The 19,764-nt window shown below is 47.9% G+C and overlaps 1 protein-coding gene across 1 annotated transcript; it reads left to right on the forward strand.

Annotated features, from left to right (window-relative positions):
* The first annotated feature begins 3,566 nt into the window (after positions 1-3,566).
* Positions 3,567-14,974, forward strand: LOC132587070 (claudin-16-like). Its single transcript, XM_060259272.1, has 5 exons — positions 3,567-3,735; positions 8,577-8,712; positions 10,499-10,663; positions 11,556-11,620; positions 14,735-14,974. The coding sequence occupies exons 1-5, from the start codon at positions 3,589-3,591 to the stop codon at positions 14,921-14,923; spliced, it is 702 nt and encodes a 233-aa protein (XP_060115255.1). The 5' UTR covers positions 3,567-3,588; the 3' UTR covers positions 14,924-14,974.
* Positions 14,975-19,764: the final 4,790 nt, after the last annotated feature.

The following is a 19,764-nucleotide window of genomic DNA, read 5'->3' on the forward strand; positions in this document are numbered from 1 at the left end:
TCCAACATTCTGTGTGTCACAGTGGCCCAAACCCAGGTTCCATCAGGAGGTCCACCAGTTCAGTGAGAACTCCAGAAACCCTCCCACTGTCCCCCCCCCTCAAAAAAAAGCACCAAGAAGACAGAGCACCACTGCTCCAGACAGAGAGTTCCATCAATACTCTGGGCTAATAGCCACTGATGGACCTCTGCTCCAGATGTTGATCCAATCCCCTCTTGAAGCTGTCTATGGTTGTCGTTTCTGCCACTTCCTGTGGCAGTGAATTCCATGTATTAATTACTCTTTGTCTTTGTTAATCTTAATTAATCACACTTTGTTAATTGGTTAATTTCTCCTTGTTAATTACTATACATCCAGGGCCAAGGTGGGGAGAAGGGTGGCCCTTTGGTCTGGGTGAAAGAGTGGAAGGCTCACATTTGTAGATTTAAAGTGGGAGGACACATTTGATAGATTTTTGCAACTTGCTTTTCTGCACACCATACGTCCTTATGCTTTTCTTTTTTTTAAGTCCCCAAAGCTTCTTCAGCTTGGGGCTGAATCCTCCCCAGCCAGGAAGGAAGGAAGGAAAAATAGATGGAGGAGGGAGAGGTGGAAAGAAAGCAACTTTAATTTTAAATGCATTCTCCAAGCTACTGGATGACTTGGCTTGGAGAAATGATTTGAAGAAACAACTGCCATCTCCAAGTCAGCCAATGGGGCTGTGGGGGCTTCAAGAGCCACACAATGTAAAAGAGCCACATGTGGCTTCTGAGCCACAGTTTGGCCACCCCTGACCTACTGTGACATTCTAAAAGCCTGTAGGCTAAATAAACAGTATCATAAAAATAAGTAAGTAAAGTTTTTTTTTTAAAGAGTGTCCCCATTTCCCCACCCCCACTCCTTTGCAAATTGGCTGCTGTGGTCCTATTTGGGACTTTTGCACTGACTTCCTCCCTCCTTCCTGAGAGGAAGATGGGCCACAGCCCTGCACCCCCCTTTTGGTCAAGACCAGGACTGTTTCCCATGGGGAGGGATGGTGGCTCAGTGGTAAGCAGAAGGTCCCTGGTTCAATCCCTGACATCTCCAACTAAAAAGGGCATGAAAAACCTCAGCTTGAGACCCTGGAGAATCGCTGCCAGTCTGAGTAGACAATACTGACTTTGATGGACCAAAGTGGCCTGATTCAGTATAAGGCAGTTTCATATGTTCATATGTTCATGACACGTTGAACTGGTCTTGAGGTAGAGGCTACACACATATAAGATTCAGATTTGCTTTGTTCTGAAAAGCTGAACAAGGAGGAATGTTGGACAATGCTGAGTTGAGCCATTTACAAGCACTGAGACAAATCAGTGTTCATCAGAATCTCTCTCTCCCTTTTCTCTCCTCCAGTTTGGTTTCGGCTTCTGCTGTGTCCTGCTCAGAAATAATGCTTCATCCTTGCTGTGCTACTCTGAGGATGACAAGGTCGAGTCCTTCCCATAACACCTCTGGAACTCACCACCACAAGATGTCACCAGGTTAAGTTGATGAAGGAAAAAAGGACTAGATGCATGTCTTTACGGAAAACCAGTGTTAATGTCTAATGGCTGCGATAGAACTTGACCATACAGAGGAAGCCAGGGACAAACCACAAGGCCCAGCTATCCCCTTTCATACCCTGTTTGCAGAACAACCTGGACAGCTGAGCTTGGAACAGAATGCAGGACAAGATGGACCCTCGTTTGACCCAACAAGGCTGCTGTGACCCTCAGCACAGTGCAAGAAGCCATCTAAGAATGTAGTGAAGTCTTAGAGCCGAATGGCAAAATCAAACAGCAGAATCCTGCTCAAACCAAACCACTTCAGGCAGCAGGGGGAACTCTCTTTCAAAAAAAAAAATGAACCTGCACATTAAAAAAAACAAACCCTTACTTCCCTGCCTGTAGAAAAGTAGCATGTTCTGAGAATGTTGCACAGAACAGACGTTCTCCCCTTTCTTCATCTGAGTGGGTTGCTTCTAAGAATGCAAACACATGTGCGGCAAAAATGAGGACTGATGCAAAGACTGCTGATGTCGCCAAGGTAGTAAATGGCTTCTTTAAACAAGAGGAAGCAGCAATCTTCTCACCCTCCTACGGAGAAGGGATATCACCAGCTTTTCTCTTTGAGCAAAATAGCAGACTCTTTTCACCACCCCCAAAAGCCATTCTGAAGATTATAGGACCAGTGGCGGACTGGGCCTAAAAATATTGGTTGTCAGGAGACATAGGGGGCCCACGCACAACTATAAGGCTATCCTTTAATTTTTGTAAGAAAGAAATACAATTTTCAAAAAATACATGTGGGAAAAAGGTGCAATTAAAACTTTTGTGAACTATATATTCCTGGCAGCATACAGTAGATACTAAATGTAAATCCAGATTGCATTTTCTCCAGGGGAGCTGATCTCTGCCAGCCGGAGATCAGTTGCAAAAGTGGGAGATCCCCAGGCCCCACCTGGAGGCTGGCAACCCTAAATACAATGTAAATTTTAGTTGCATTACAGTAATATGAACATATGAACATATGAAGCTGCCTTCTACTGAATCAGAACCTTGGTCCATCAAAGTCAGTATTGTCTTCTAATGCTGGCAGCGGCTCTCCAGGGTCTCAAGCTGAGGATTTTCATGCCTATTTGCCTGGACCCTTTTTGGAGATGCCAAAAATACTGGAACTTCTATTATATTTTCAAGCTACTAAAAGATCATTAACATTCTTAACATATCGCCTAATGTTTAAGGGGGCCCACTTCTTCAGGGGCCTATTGAGCCCACTTGCCATTGGGCCTGCAAGGACAACAGCCATATTTAGGGTTGCCAAGTCCAATTCAAGAAATATCTGGGGACTTTGGAGGTGGAGCCAGGAGACTTTGGGGGTGGAGCCAGGAGACATTGGGGTGGAGCCAGGAGCAAGGATGTGACGAGCATAATTGAACTCCAAAGGGAGTTTTGGCCGTCACATTTCAAGGGACTGCACATCTTTTAAATGCCTTCCTTCCATAGGAAATAATGGATAGGGGCACCTTCTTTGGGGGCTCATAGAATTGGACCCCCTAGTCCAATCTTTTTGGAATTTAGGGAGTATTTTGGGGGGAGCCATTGGATACTATATTGAAAATGTGGTGCCTCTACCTCAAAACACCGGGCCCTCAGAGCCCCAGATGGCCGTGGATCAATTCTCCATTATTTTCTATGGGAATAAGTCTCTATAAGGAATCATGAGTACCCAGCAGACATTTCCCTTCCCTCCCCCCCCCGCTTTCTGATTACCCTGAAGGGGGGGGGATCCCTGCCCCCACCTGGGGATTGGGAACCCTAGCCATATTGGAAGGAGGCGCTGGGCATGTTGGAGCGGAAACGTTGTTTTGATCCAACCCAGGCCTTTCCCATCCACGCAGGCAACAAAGCTCCGAAGGAGAGTGAGCAGCCAGGAAGACTTGCAGGCGCGCGCAGGGGGCAGCGTTTTGGAAACATGTTCTTTTTGCTTCCACAAGAGGGAACAAGCTGACCTTCCCCCAGTTCCCATCAGGAGCCCCTTCTGCTAGGAGCAGCAGTCCACCTTCTGGCACGCCAGCTGCCGAGGAAAGGAATGTCTGGTTTTAGCTCAAGAAAAGTTCTGGCTGAAAGGGGAATGGAAATCACAGCACCGGCAGCGGCTGCGGATGTGATGGCGACGGCGTTAGGGGTCTCGGGCCTTCTACTTCTCGTCCTGTGTGCCGGGTCAGATTGCTGGAGGGTAAGAACGAATGTTCTCTTGATCAAATATGTTGCATCCCACCAGTGCCAAATTAAACCCTGTGGAGGCCCCTAGGCAGTCAAAACCTTGGGGGGCCCCTTGCAAATTAACAGATTCAGAGCGCCCACCCTGCCACCTGCAGCCCCCACTGAAGCTTACAGGCACCTTCCCAAAAGCCCCTTTGACAAAGCTGCGGGGGAGAGGCAGAGAGAGCCAAACTTGGCGGCCATGCCAGCAACAGCTGCACCAGGCAAGTGGGCAAAGAGTGGCTCAGTTGCTGGCTGCATGTGTAGGCTGGGGGGGCTGCAAGCAGGGGGGAAACTGGGGGGGGGGGAGCCAGCTTGGGGCCCCTAAAGCTGTAGGGGCCCATAGGCCATTGCCTACTTGGCCTAATTGTTAATCCGGCCCTGCATCCCACCCCGCTTCTCAGAAGCTAACAGCTTCTGGGTCTCTCAGGATAACTTTGCAGGGTAGGCTATCCCAAGAGGGAGGAGCTGGACCAAAATCACCTAGAAGTTTTGTGGCAGAATGGAGATTTGAATGCAGCTCTGCCCTGTCCAGGTCCAACCCTTTGACCCATATGCTCCGTCTTCAAACATCTTCAAAGCTCAGAGCCTATCCATCAAAAAGCTATTCATGGATCAGAATAGAGCTCGATTGCCCAGCCCTGGATAGCCCAGGCAAGACTGATCACATCAGATCTTGAAAGCTAAGCGGAGCTGACCCTGGCAAGTAATTGGATGGGAAACTTCCAAGGAATACCAGAGCCTGGAGGCAGAGGCAGGCTTTATTCAGCCACCTCCCTGAATATCCTCCAGGCCCCCAGTAGGGGTCAGTCACCAGAGGTTGCCATGACTTCCAGGTGTGCACACACATTTAAAAAAAAATAGAAAGGGGAGGGGAAGAGAGAACAGTGCTGGATTTAGTGGCAAGCACCCTAGAGGACCACCTGAGGCACTGGGCTTGTGAGGGGGCCTCCTGATGTCAACCAAACTATCCACTATATATAGTTCAAGCAGTTTATTTTGACTTGTACAGCTGATAAGCACTGTTCAGCACTGGTCCACCCAATGTTGTCGTACAGATCCATTACCTGATCTTTCAGTTATTTTTAAAATTTAAGTATTCTCAAAATTTAAACCCTTTTCTAAGCACAGAGGCAACAGATTTGTTACAGTTTGCCAATGCATGGCACGAGTGAATGCTGATGGACAGATCCTAGTGGGCAGACAGATTATCTTATGCAGTGGGGATAAATCATGCATACAAATGGGGCATCAAAACGGGTTAGAAAGGCAATTTTTTTTTTAAAAAAAATAGTAATCAGGAATTGAACAAATGCTTCTCAATGTGGGGGAGACACAATTTTGCCTAGGGCCTGAATTGGGATTTTGAAGAAACACCCTAAGTCTGTTGCATCAGCATCCAGAATTCTTGATTTTACTGTGATGGGGAGTTGTGACCTGTAACAGGTTGTGGAAGGCTATAGAAAGGACACCAGGCAGTGTTCCATCTAAGCTGCAGGGTCTTGTGAGCAAAAAAATCTACTTTGTGAGCTACTGGTATTAAAGTTAAATCCAAGTAGGCAGCCGTGTTGGTCTGAAGTAGTAGAACAAAATAGGAGTCGATTGCACCTTTAAGACCAACTTAGTTTTATTCAGAACGTCAGCTTTCGCGTGCATGCACACTGAAGTTGGTCTTAAAGGTGCAATCGACTCCTATTTTGTTCTACTACTTCAAACCAACACAGCTGCCTACTTGGATTTAACTTTAATACCAGTAGCTCACAAAGTAGATTTTTTCAGAAGCACGCATGCCCACGAAAGCTTACATTCTGAATAAAACTAAGCTGGTCTTAAAGGTGCAATCGACTCCTTTTTTGTGGTATTAAAGTTGTGAGCTCCTGCATAAATTGTTGTGCTCTGGGGTCATCCTTCCTGAGCTAAAACAAAAATGTGTGAGCTGGAGGCTAAAAATCTGTGAGCTAGCTCACACTAACTCAGCTTAGAGGGAACACTGTTGCCAGGTGTTTCTCAACAGTGGATCTCTAGACCCTGAATTGCAACAATTCAGAGTTTGCCTTGGTAAACATGCACAGGGTCAGTGTACAATTCTTGGTGGATAACTACTACCCACTCAAGGCAATGTGTCTTTAAAAAAAAAAAAAAATCATTGGGTAGACAAGGCACACATTTCTTAACCCTGAATCCCCTTGGTCTTCCAACAAATCTTGTCCCCTCCCCTTTTCCTTCTGAGGAGAAATGAATGGTAGGAACCAAAGAAATATTTGGGTTGAGCAGATGAAAAAAGATGATGCTGTTGCCATGGGAACGCTAAGCCCTGAGAAAAATATCGGCGGCAATAAGTGCCAATTTGCTGTGCTAGAGGAAAGGTCAGAACTTTTTCTGACAACTTGAAAAAGAGAGGAACCAATTCGGTTTATTCTGCGAGTGTTTTTCACACACACAGCCTTTGTTTATTTTTATTTATTTGATTTGATTTATATCCCACCCTCTCCGCCGAAGCAGGCTCAGGGCAGCTCACTGTATAAAATCACAACAATCAATAGGTCAAAACATATTATAAAATTATATTACATATAAAACACATTCTGTAATTAAAACAATCAAAATTTATCACACTGTCCAGGCAAAGTTGTCATGCTGGGCTACAGTCAGTCTTCCTGACTGGGAGGTTTGCCATTATAATAATAATAATAATAATAATATTTTATTTTTATATCCCGCCCTCCCCGCCAGGCGGGCTCAGGGCGGCTAACAGACATGGGAGTCCCATGATTCACATAAAACAGCATAACAGACATGGGAGTCCCATGATACATATAAAACAACATAACAGTTTAAATATCAGTTACAAATAAGTTATTTAAAATAGATAAAACATATAAAATAGGTGCTAAAATGTTGTAATCCTGATGTACATAAGATGGCTAAGTGTCTGCTCGTTAGTTAATCAGGTTCTGTCTCGAATGCCAACTGAAAAAGAAATGTTTTGCAAGCCCTGCGGAATTGGTTCAGGTCCCGCAGGGCTCGCACCATCTCTGGAAGGTCGTTCCACCAACGAGGGGCTATCACCGAGAAGGCCTGCTCCCTAGTAGCCCTCAACCTAGCTTCTCTTGGCCCAGGGATTGTTAGTAAGTTCTGGGAACCAGACCTCAGTGCTCTCCGGGGTACATATGGGGAGAGGCGGTCCTTTAGGTAGGCAGGTCCTATTAGGGTTGCCAAGTCCAATTTAAGAAATATCTGGGGACTTTGGGGGTGGAGCCAGGAGACTTTGGGGGTGGAGCCAGGAGACATTAGGGGTGGAGCCAAGATCAAGGCTGTGACAAGCATAATTGAACTCCAAAGGGAGTTCTGGCCATCATGTTTAAAGGGATGGCACACCTTTTCATTGCCTTCCTTCCATAGGAAATAATGAAGGATAGGGGCACCTTCTTTTGGGGCTCATAGAATTGGACCCCCTGGTCCAATCGTTTTGAAACTGGGGGGATATTTTGGGGAGAGGCACTAGATGCTGTACTGAAAGTCTGGTGCCTCTACCTCAAAAAAAAGCCCCCCCCCCAGAGCCCCAGATACCCACGGATCAATTCTCCATTATTTTCTATGGGAATAAATCTCCATAGGGAATAACAGAGTTCCCAGGAGACATTTCCCTCCCCTCCCCCCACTTTCTGATGACCCTGAAGCGGGGGGAGGGCCTCCAAACCGGGGGATCCCCTGCCCCCACCTGGGGATTGGCAACCCTATTTGCCATATTTCCAAGTTGGGCCTCAAATAAATTAACGGAAAATCTCATAACCAATTGAAACTTCTAGAACCCTCTTGGCAAGACCCGGGATCTATGTGCTTTTTAAACATTTCATGAATTGTGAGGTTTAGGATCATGGCGAGTTGAGTAAAACCAGTTAATGTTGAAGTCTGGAAGCTTTCCTTCTGCTTTTCACATGCTGTTTCCTCAGAGAAATAAAAATGGCCTTAAGATATCCTGAACGTTCTTGAAGCAGCCAACTGTGCTCAGTCATAATAGTGAAAAGGAGATTTTCAGAGCCCAAGCATTTTTTAAAATCCTAAAGGGTGTAGTTGCCATCCTCCAGGCGGGGATTGGAGAGTACCTGCTTTTATGATTGATTACCAGATGATAACAATCAGTTTCCCTGGAGAAAATGACTCCTTTGGAGAGAAGAAGAAGATATTGGATTTATATCCCGCCCTCCACTCCGAAGAGTCTCAGAGCGGCTCACAATCTCCTTTCCCTTCCTCCCCCACAACAGACACCCTGTGAGGTGGGTGGGGCTGGAGAGGGCTCTCACAGCAGCTGCCCTTTCAAGGACAACCTCTGCCAGAGCTATGGCTGACCCAAGGCCATGCTAGCAGGTGCAAGTGGAGGAGTGGGGAATCAAACCCGGTTCTCCCAGATAAGAGTCCGCACACTTAACCACTACACCAAATTGGCTCTCCCAGAGAGGACTTTATGGCATTGGAGAGTGGACTTTACGGCATTATACCCCCCACCCCCATCAATGGTTCCACCCCCAAAATCTCCAGGTATTTTGACCATCCACAGCTGGTAACCCTACAAGTTAAGGAGGCTACTGCTTGGCACATCTAGGCACACTAGTGTTTGTGAAACTTCTACCTTTTAGGAGGTCACCAGTCATTTTTAAAACCCGTGAAGTTTTAATTCGAAAAAAGCCCCAAACCATCTTTCTTAAAATGAAAGTGTTATACATTAATAGGGTTGGTGTCTTTCAAAGCGGGTGGGATGGTGGGACAGAGAGCCAGTGTTGACCCATTCCTGAATAACGTATTTCCCTTGTGCAGCAAGACGCCAAGGATCCTCTGTCATCCGTGGGTTTGAGTGTCCGGTGCCGGGGCCTGTGGAGTGAGTGCATATTTGACAACGTAGCCAACCTCTGGACGTGTGATATTCCCATCTCCTATCTCAGTGAACACCCTGGTAAGGCAAATGAGTCTGTGTGATTGGGGTGGGTGGCTGACTGTACGACAACAAGCAAACGACCGTGCTCTGTTGACTAGACAAAACCAGGAGGCCAGCTTGTTAATATTCATATCAGGGACTTAAGGAAGGGGCCATTGTCAGCTCTAGGTTGGGAAATATCTGGAGCTTGGGGGGGGGGGGTGGAGTCTGGGGAGGGCTGAGTTTGGGGAGGGGAAGAGGCCACAGTGGGATATGATACCATCAAGTCCACCCTCCAAAGCAGCCACTTTCTCCAGGGAAAGTGATTTCTGTTATCTAGAGACCAGTCGTAATTCCAGGAGTTCTCCAGCAACGAACTGGAGGTTGAGCAACACACAGAAGCTGCAGTGGAGATAGAACAACAAACAGGAAAGCACTGCATATAATACCTATACACTATATAGTCATGCTTTACTTTTTAAATATATTTTTCTATCAAATGTACTAGCTTATAATGTAAACTGCATTTGAAATAAATTACTTATACCAGCCACATACACTCCAAAACAAATATCTTAAAGGCTCAGTCCTTCAATACTGAGAGAGCCAGTGTGGTGTAGTAGTTAAGTGTGCAGACTCTTATCTGGGAGAACCAGGTTTGATTCCCCACTCCTCCACTTGCACCTGCTTGCATGGCTTTGGGTCAGCCATAGCTCTGGCAGAGGTTGTCCTTGAAAGGGCAGCTACTGTGAGAGCCCTCTCCAGCCCCACCCACTTCACAGGGTATCTGTTGTGGGGGAGGAAGGTAAAGGAGATTGTGAGCTGCTCTGAGACTCTTCGTAGTGGAGGGCAGGATATAAATCCAATATCTTCTTCAATAAACAGTCCTTGAAAGAGACAGCTACTCATCCAATGTACTCTGGTTGATCCAATGGACATGCAACATGAAGAGAATGAAGCTGTCTTCTAAATTGATGCTGAGGTATTTTGAGCCAAAAGAAGAAAGTCTCTTAAATGGAGGTACAGGAAGTCCTTGAAAGGAGCAGCATACAGCTCTTTGGGCAGAGCACAGTGGCACGTGCTGCCTAGGTTTACACACATGTTTCTTTTGAAGATTTTATCCATAATTAGCCATAATTATGTCCAGAACCTTGTGCTACAGGCTACAGCAGTATCTATTTTCAAGTCAGCTCTCTCGGTTAAGATATTTGTTTTGGAATGTATGTGGCTGGTATAAGTACTTTGTTATTTCAAGCGCTGTATATATTACAAGCTAGTGCATTTGATAGAAAAATATATTTTAAAAGTAAAGAAGAAGAAGACATTGGATTTATATTCCGCCCTCCACTCAGGAGTCTCAGAGTGGCTCACAATCTCCTTTATCTCCCTCCCCCACAACAGACACCCTGTGAGGTGGGTGGGGCTGAGAGCACTCTCACAGCAGCTGCCCTTTCAAGGACAACCTCTGCCAGAGCTATGGCTAACCCAAGGCCATGCCAGCAGGTGCAAGTGAGAAGTGGGGAATCAAACCCGGTTCTCCCAGATAAGAGTCCACACACTTAACCACTACACCAAACTGGCTCTATATAGCGTATAAATAGTATATGCAGTGTTTTCTTGTGTGTTGCATGAACTGGAGGTTGGCAACCCTATTTTTATCCCATTGAGGAAAGGAATTAGTATTTTGTTTGTGCAAAAAAAAAAGGCAAGCAACACGGACAAAAATGGTTACGTGGGTGGTAGTAATGCAGAATTCCAGCTGCTAGGCCAGCGGTGGTGTGCTTTTTTCCTTGAAGGTCATGATCCTTTCCCCCTCTCCTTGCAGCTGTCCTGGTGGCCACCCGGGTCTTGGTCATCCTCTCTGGCTTCCTGACCCTTGCTGCTCTGCCCCCTTTCATTGCCGGGATGAAATGCACCAACCTGATCCATGACAAAGTCCCTCGGAAACACAAGTTTTCCCTTGCTGCTGGGAGCTTGTTCCTCCTAGGAGGTAAACATTGCTTTGGTCTCTTTTTGTATTTGTGTTTGTGTGTCTGCATTGGAAAGTCATGTCAACCTCTGCTGACTGACCCCAACTGAGGTCCTGGAGGATATTCAGGGAGGTGGCTGAATAAAGCCTGCCCCTGTCCTCTTCACTTGGTATTCCAAGGAGGTCTCCCATCCCAGTACTTGCCAGAGTCGGCCCTGCTTAGCTTCTGAGATAGGGCTGCCAACATCCCGGGCGGGAGATGCCCAACCTGCCGGCCCACATTGGGCCAGCGGGGGGAACCTCCCCCTACATCGCTGGTGCAATGAAATCACCCGGAAGTGATGTCATCAAAATGGCAGCACCCATGCAGGGGTGTTTTGATGACATCACTTCTGGGTGACGTCATCACGGAGCGCGCGTGCAAAGCAAACGTGATAGTCCCCCGCTATGGGAAGCTGGGGACTTGGCAACCCTATTCTGAGATCTGAGGAGATCAGACTCACCTGGGCTATCCAGGTCAGGGCAGCTTTGGTCTTTTTTTTTTTTACGGGGATGAGGCAAATGTAATTCTCCCTGGACTGTGGCTCTGGGAAGACCACAAAAGATCAAAAATAAGCAAACCACATTTCAAAGGAATGCTACCATTTTAACTAGGCCTTTTTCTGTGTTTTTTGGTGGCATGCAACACAAAAAAATTCAGCAGTGGAGCTTTGGGGTGGGCTGCGGCTTAATGGAAGAGCACCCGAAGGCCCTGGGTTCAACCCCTACTATCACCAGTTGAAAGGATCAGGTTGTAGGTGATGCAAAAGACCTCCGCTCAAGACCGCTGCCATTCTGCTGCCATTCTGAGCCGAGAGGGGGTGGGGGAGCAAGTTTGGAGATCATCACATGGTCATTCCTCTCTCTTTCACAGGCATAGCTGGTGCAGTCGCTGTCCTTTGGTATGGTATCGACACTGTGCAGAAGTATAAACTAGAGGTAAATTTGACTTCCAGGGGCAGTTTAAAACAGGAGCGCTAAAGTAGTTCCAGGAATGTATCAGGAAAGCCCGTGCAGTGGAGTGGTTTGAGTGCCACATAACGATGCCAGTCTCCAGGTAGGACCTTGAGATCCCCTGGAATTCAAACTCAGCTTCTGACTACAAAGATCAGTTCCCTGGAGAAAATGGATGCTTTGAAAGGTGGACTCTCTGGCCATTGCACTTGAACATATGAAGCTGCCTTCTACTGAATCAGACCCTCGGTCCATCAAAGTCAGTATTGTCTACTCAGACTGGCAGTGGCTCTCCAGGGTCTCAAGCTAAGGGTTTTCACACCTATTTGCCTGGACCCTTTTAGTTGGAGATGGCAGGGATTGAACCTGGGACCTTCTGCTTCCCAAGCAGATGCTCTACCACTGAGCCACCATCCCTCCCCTTCACTGCACTTCACTGAGGTCCCTGTCCTTCCCTGGCTCCCCCCCCCCTCCAAATCTTCAGGAGTTTCCCAGCCTGCAACTGGCAACCCTATCCCTCCCATGCCCTGCTGGTGGCCAGGGGAACATAACAACCCTAGTGTCAGTTGTGGTTTAAATCTCTCCCCAGTCATTTCAGGGAAACAGTCTGCAGCTCAGCAATAGAGCATCTGCTTGGCTTGCAAGAACCCCAATCAGTAATGGGCTCCCTGCCAGGCTTTGGGCCTTGACAGCTACCCAACCATGCCAACCACCATCCTATATCACCACTTAAAACAGACCTGGGCAGAGAGTTCCACAAATATGGTACCATTGCTAAATTCTGAGGGCCAACAACCTTACCTCAGAGGACAGGGGCACCAACCAGGCCTTTAATAAGGAGCTTAAAAAGCAGGGTGAAACACTACAGGTGGGCGAAAAGTGTTCACTGCCGTTTTTCAGGGTAGCCAGCTTTTAAAACTGACCTTTGTCACTCTGCCCTTAATAGCATTTTCATCATTATTGGGGCTGAGGCATAATTTCTCCACTGAAAATCTTCACCTACTGATTTCTGCATAGTGAGCGCAAGAACCGATTAAGAAGATGATGATATTGGATTTATATCCCGCCCTTCAATCTGAATCTCAGAGTGGCTCACAATCTCCTTTGCCTTCCTCCCCCACAACAAGCACCCTGTGAGGTGGATGGGGCTGAATGAGCTCTCACAGAAGCCCTTTCAAGAACAGCTCCGCGAGAGCTATGGCTGACCCAAGGCCATTCCAGCAGCTGTAAATGGAGGAGGGGGGAATCAAACCCGGTTCTCCCAGATAAGAGTCCATGTACTCAACCACTACACTAAACTGCATCTCTAAGCTGGTCAGCTCCCACGCTAGACCCTGCTTTCTTGCTTCTCCTCCATAAAAATGCACACATTCCTCCTTCTAGTTTTAATTTTATATAGAGTTGACAGAACAGTTCATCAGCCCCCACCCCAGGGATATTCTCTGGCAGGAAGTGTAGCTGATGAAATTAAAGCACAGTGCAGTATTGCTAGCTGTGCAAGGAAACATATTCTTCTAGCTTTTGGGGGTGGGTGGATGGGTAGAAATGCACAACTTTCCCCCTCCTGCTTTAATATTAATGTGCATCTCCTCACAATTGACTATTTGTGTGAGGCCAGAACAATCATTAGCATATTAAAAACAGTTATGAGAGGAATTAATGTGTGTGTGTGTTTGTGTGTATGAATGAATGCATATATGATCTAAATCCATAGAGCGATGCTCATTGTGATATGACAAAACAGCAAATTTCCCTAACATAAGAAGGGCCCTGCTGGATCAGACCAATGCTCCATCTAGTCCAGCATCCTGCCTCACACAGTGGCCAGCCAGTTCCTCTGGTCAACAGCAGGGCCTAGAGGCTGAGGCCTTCCCCTGATATTGCCTCCTGGCTCTGGGATTCAGAGGCTTAGTACCCACAGGCAGAAATTTTGTTTTTGACAAATAGCTGTCAGCTCCCCCCACTTCAAGTCACAGCTGACTTATGGTGACCTCCAGGGGTTTTTTTGGTAGAAAAAGCCCAGAAGGAACATTTGGTAGAAAAAGCCCAGCAGGAATTTATTTGCATATTGGGCCACACCCCTGACATCACCATGATTTCACACAGGGCTTTTTTTTTTGTAGAGAAAGCCCAACAGGAACTTATTTCCGTATTAGGCCACACCCCATGGCAGCAAGCCAGCTGGAACTGTGTTTCTGTGCATTCCTGCTCAAAACACCCTGGGCGCTTCCATGGCACAAGTGCGGATTCGAACCTGAGTCTGACACTCTAAGCGCTACACGAGGTTGGCACTCAGTCACAGCCAGTATGGTATCATGATTAGTGCTAGCAGGGTTTTTTCTTTTGTAGCAGGAGCTCCTGTGCATATTAGGCTACACTCTCCTGATGTAGCCAATCCTCTGAGAGCTTACAGTAGGCCCTGTATGAAAAGCCCTGTAAGCTCTTGGAGGATTGGCTACATCAGGAGAGTGTAGTCTAATATGCAAGGAGTTCCTGCTACAAAAAAAAGCACTGAGTGCTAGACTAGGACTAGGGAGACTGAAGTTCAAACTTGCACTGTGCCATGAAAGGCCGAGGAACTTGGGAATGTTCAGTCTGGGGAAGAGGAGGCTGAAGGGCACAAGATGGCTCTCTATTTGAAAGGCTGACAGAGGAGGGCAGGGAGCTGTTCTTCCTGGCTGCAGAGGAGAGGACTTGCAAGAATGGGTTTAAATTAAGGGCAGGAAGTTACCAGGCGGATATTAGGAAAACCCTTTTTACAGTAAGAGTTGTTCAATGGTGGAAAGAGCTGTCAAGGGAGGTGGGGAGCTCCCCGTCTCTGGCAGTCTGTAAGCAGCAGCTGGACAAACGTCATTTCAGGGATGCATTGAGTAAAGGGTTGGACTAGATGGCCTGTATGGCCCCTTCCAGCTCTGCGATTCTGCTGTTCTAGGGAGATCCTTGACTGACTTAATCCAGCCTACCTCGCAGGGTTGTTGTGAGGATCAGTTAGCAGGAGAGAACCATGAGCTTGTTGAAGGGAAAGTGGGCTGAAAATGTAATCTGTGGATCAACAGATAGCCTTTCCCTGGTTCTTTCACAGCTTCAATTTCCCTCCAGGTAACCTTTGGCATTCCTGGTGTGACTTACGAACTCGGCTATGCCTACTGGATGGCTGCAGGGGGCGCTGCTTGTGCCTGTTCTGCTGGGATTCTGCTGATTGTTTCCGGCTATCTCAATGCCCAGAGTCCAGGAAAGGATCAGAGCTCTCGGCGTAGCCCTCCTGGTTTCAAAGGCACATACCTGTGAAAGTGGGCTTCTCTGCCAGCAAGGTGTCCAGAGACCTATTAAACCGGAAAACCCCTGGTTGTGCTGTGGGCTTTTTTGGGACTGAGTTGATTCACCTTAATCACATTGATTGATAGCAGGCAGTAACATTCTTAACTAAAAGAAAAAGTCCACACAATCAGTGATCCCAGCATAGACAGCTGACACGGGATTCTGGGCAGATAGCCTATTGGCTTATGGGGTTGCTGGAGGAATGCACATGGCGCAGGCATCCTACCTTAATCACACATTGATTGATAATAGGCAGTAACATTCTTAGCTAAAAGAAAAGGTCCACACAATCAGTGATCCCAGCATAGACAGCTGACACAGGATTCTGGGCAAATAGCCTATTGGCTTATGGGGTTGCTGAGGGAATGCACATGGTGCAGGCTCAAAACGTAGCCCTCCCTTCTTAGCTAAAAGAAAAAGTCCACACAATCAGTGATCCCAGCATAGACAGCTGACACAGGTTCCTGGGCTGACAGTGCTATTGTCTTTTGGCGCTTCTGAAGGGGAGGGTGTTATGTGGTCTTCTCTCCTGGCCCCACTGATGGACCTCCTGATGGCACCTGGGGTTTTTTGGCCACTGTGTGATACAGAGGGTTGGACGGGATAGACCATTGGCCTGATCCAACATGGCTTCTCTTATGTTCTTATGAAAAGGAAAGGTCCGCACAATCGGTGATCCCAGCACTGACAGCTGACATGGGGTGCTGGGCTTATTGTTGCAGGGGTGGCCAACGGTAGCTCTCCAGATGTTTTTTTGCCTACAACTCCCATCAGCCCCAGCCAGCCTGGCCAATGGCTGGGGCTGATGGGAGTTGTAGGCAAAAAAACATCTGGAGAGCTATCGTTGGCCACCCCTATTTTATGGGGTTGCTGGGAGGGGGAATGCACATGGTGCAGGCAACCTTAAAATTTAGCTGACCTTTCTTAGTTAATAGAAAAGGTCCACAGTCAGTGATCCCAGCACTGACAGCTGGCATGGGGTTTTGGGCAGACAGCAGTATTGTCTTATGGGGTTGCTGCGGGGTGGAGGAAATGCATGTGATGCAGGCAGCCTCAAAATCTAGCTGACCCTTTTTACCTCAAAGAAAGGTTCCACACAGTCCGTGATCCCTGCACCGACAGCTGACAAGTGGTTTTGGGCAGTTAGCACTCTTGTGTTATGGAGCTGAGGGGGGGGACACAAAGTGCAGGCAAATCTAGCCCTCCCTCCCTTAGCCAAAGGATGATGATATTGATGTTGATATTGGATTTATATCCCGCCCTCCACTCCGAAGAGTCTCAGAGCGGCTCACAATCTCCTTTACCTTCCTCCCCCACAACAGACACCCTGTGAGGCAGGTGGGGCTAAGAGAGCTCTTACAGCAGCTGCCCTTTCAAGGACAACCTCTGCCAGAGCTATGGCTGACCCAAGGCCATTCCAGCAGGTGCAAGTGGAGGAGTGGGGAATCAAACCCGGTTCTCCCAGATAAGAGTCCACACACTTAACCACTACAGCAAACTGGCTCTCAAAGGAAACTGGCTCTCAAAGGAAAAGGTCCACACAATCAGCGATCCCAGCATTAATGGCTGACACAGGGTGCTGGGCTGATAGCGCTATTGTCTTTTGGGGCTGCTGGGTGGGGGCACGCATGAGGCAGGCAACCTCAAAATCTTCCTCAGCCACATGAAAAGGTCCATGCAATCAGGAATCCCAGCGCTGACAGCTGGCCTGGGAGCATTCTTCGGCTGCATCACACTCGAGAAGCGACAGTGTACATCTTGCAGGTGGCTGCCCGTGAACGGAACATGAGCCGCTGAGGTCTCCGGGAGAAAGCTGCGTCACCTGTGGATGGAAGAATTACTGAGTGTTTGAAGTGCTGCTTCTTCCTTTAAAGCCCTTTTCTGCATGTACCTGGCAACCAGAGTGGTGTAGTGGTTACAAGGTTGGAATAATATCTAGGAGACTCAGGTTTCAAGCCCCAGTCTTCTAGGGGCACCAAGGTCCTCACAGTCTCTGGTGGGGGGTGGTTTTTGCACACACAACGTGCACACGGTGCGATGGGAACCTCTCGGGTGGGAGAACCCCTGCCCCACTCAGGGGCTTGGCAGCCCTACTGAGTCTGCCATGGAAGCCTGTTGAGAGACCTTGGGCCAGTCACACACTCTCAGCTTAACAGGATGAAGATAAAATGGGGATGGGGAGAATTTGTAAGCCACTTCAGGTCTCCGGTAGGGTGGAAAGCAAGCTATGAATAGTTGCTCCCCTAAGTATATCTTACAGGGCTCTTAGTGCAGGGCCTACTGCAAGCTCCAGGAGGATTGCCTACATCAGGGGGGTGTGGCCTAATATGCGAAGCAGTTCCAGCTACAAAGAAAGCCGTGTATAAACCGCTACATTAGCTGAGCCCAGGGGTTTCCCAATTGTTCCCTGTTCAGGCTCGGCGCTATGGGTTTTGCCGCTCCAGGCAGCCCCCTGTGCCGCGCCGCGCCTCCCTCCCGCTCTGGTCAATTTCGTTCACATGCAAAGCACGTGGCACAATGACATCACAGAGACATCATCGTGCAGGGCGACCTGGCTCTTCAGAGGCTTCCTTGGAAGCCTCCGAAGAGCTTGGGGTTTTAGCGGCGACCGGCTGCTTTCAGATTGAAAGTGGCCAAGCATCGCCTTCATGCAAAGGTGCCGCTCAGCCGCTTTCAACCCAAAAGCAGCCAGGCGCCGCTAAAACATGGCGCTCTTTGGAGAGCACCGTGATTTAGTGGCGTCCAGCTGCTTTCAGATTGAAAGCAGTCGAGTGGCACTTTTGCATAAAGGCACCACTCAGCCACTTTCAACCAGAAAGCAGCGGGGGGGGGGGGCAGCACTAAAATGCTGCACTCTTCATAAGGCAGTGCCTGGTGGAGCCCCCAGGCGAGGTGGCGCCCTAGGCAGCCACCTACCCCACCTACTCCCCTGGCACAGTGTCCGCCAACACCTTTTCTGGTGCCTGCCAAGTGTTTTTAGGAAGTGGGTGGAGCTAGGTTGGGCTTTTGCAAAAGGTAAGGGATGGATTGTTTAGACATTGCGCTTATTTGTCATTTATTTATTGATTTATTTATTGGGGTAGGTAGGTATTTGTGTTTCCTGCAATGTGCAGCGGGTTGGACTAGATGACCCTGGAGGTCCCTTCCAGCTCAATGATTCTATGATCCTTTTGTCATATCTATTCTGCTGTTCTCCTGATCAACAGGACTCAGTGCAATCACTCAGTGAGCTTTATGGTGAAAGGCGGTTTGACTCAGGTCCCCCAAGATGATGTCCATGACACTATGCACTTTAAACATCTGCAGAAGCACGCATAGCATTTTTGGAATGTTTGTTGGCTGCTGAGAGATCTTTATTGGTGGTGTTTACGGTAAACTGCTTTGGGCCTCCTAGAGAAAGATGTTCTTGAATTGAGGGACCCCCAGTTTTTTGAGAACGCAGGCTCCTTTGGAATTCTGGCACACCACAGTGGACACAGCCACAAAATGGCTCCTACATGAGGCGGAGCCAGTCACAAAATGGCTGCTGTGGCTTCAGCCAGACAGGGAAGATCCTTTCGGCAGCTGCTGCCAAAATATTAAAAAAAAAAATTAATCTGCACAGCTGATCAGATTTCCAAAGGCCAATCAGAAGTCTTGCTGGGCAAAAGCCCCACCAGGCTTGACTTTAGGGTTGCCAGATCTGACTCAAGCAATATCTGGGGACTTTGGGGGTGGAGCCAGGAGACTTTGGGGGTGGAGCCAGGTTGTGACAAGCTGATCGAACTCCAAAGGGAAGAAGAAGAAGAAGACATTGGATTCATATCCCACCCTCCACTCCGAAGAGTCTCAGAGTGGCTCACAATCTCCTTTACTTTCTTTCCCAACAACAGACACCCTGTGAGGTGGGTGGGGCTGGAGAGGGCTCTCACAGCAGCTGCCCTTTCAAGGACAACCTCTGCCAGAGCTATGGCTGACCCAAGGCCATGCTAGCAGGTGCAAGTGGAGGAGTGGGGAATCAAACCCGGTTCTGCCAGATAAGAGTCCGCGTACTTAACCACTACACCAAACTGCCTCTCCTAATTCTGGGGAGTTCTGGCCATCACATTTAAAGGGACCACATGTCTTTTAAATGCCTTCTCTCCATTTGGAAATAATGAAGGATAGGGGCACCTTCTTTTGGGGCTCATAGAATTGGACCCCCTGGTCCAATATTTCTGAAACTTTGGGGGGGGGGTGTTTTGAGAAGAGGCGTCAGATGCTCTGCTGAAAATCTGGCACCTCTTCCTCAAAAAGCAACCCTCCAGAGCCCACATACCCATGGATTGATGATCCATTAGACCCTACGGGAACCACTCTCCATAGGGCATAATGGAGTGCCCTCCCCTCACTTTCTGATGACCCTGAAGCGGGGGGAGGGCCTCCAAACCAGGGAATCCCCTGCCCCCACCTAGGGATTAGAATACAATCCGAGAGAGGTCACTATAATGGATAACACAACAAAAAATGCAAGCTTGTGACCAATTTACTAAGAAGTATATAGAAATCAGTCCAAATGTCCAAAACATGTATATTCAAGTCCCAGTACTTGTTTCTTTCCAGTCTTCATCAGAAGTGGGACCACATACTGAGCTGTAGCTGAGGTGAAATTGCTGCTGGAGACGCTCGGGTCCCTCTTTTTTGAAAATTGTGTAAAAAATCTATATAATTGAATCAATATTGGTCGCAGGTCTGATGAAGACTGGAAAGAAACAAGTACTTAATCGATTGGCTTGTCACCACACTACTTTGGGACTTGAATATACATGTTTTGGGCATTTGGACTGATTTCT

The sequence above is a fragment of the Heteronotia binoei genome, chromosome 18 (genome assembly GCF_032191835.1).
Source record: "Heteronotia binoei isolate CCM8104 ecotype False Entrance Well chromosome 18, APGP_CSIRO_Hbin_v1, whole genome shotgun sequence".
NCBI lineage: Eukaryota > Metazoa > Chordata > Lepidosauria > Squamata > Gekkonidae > Heteronotia > Heteronotia binoei.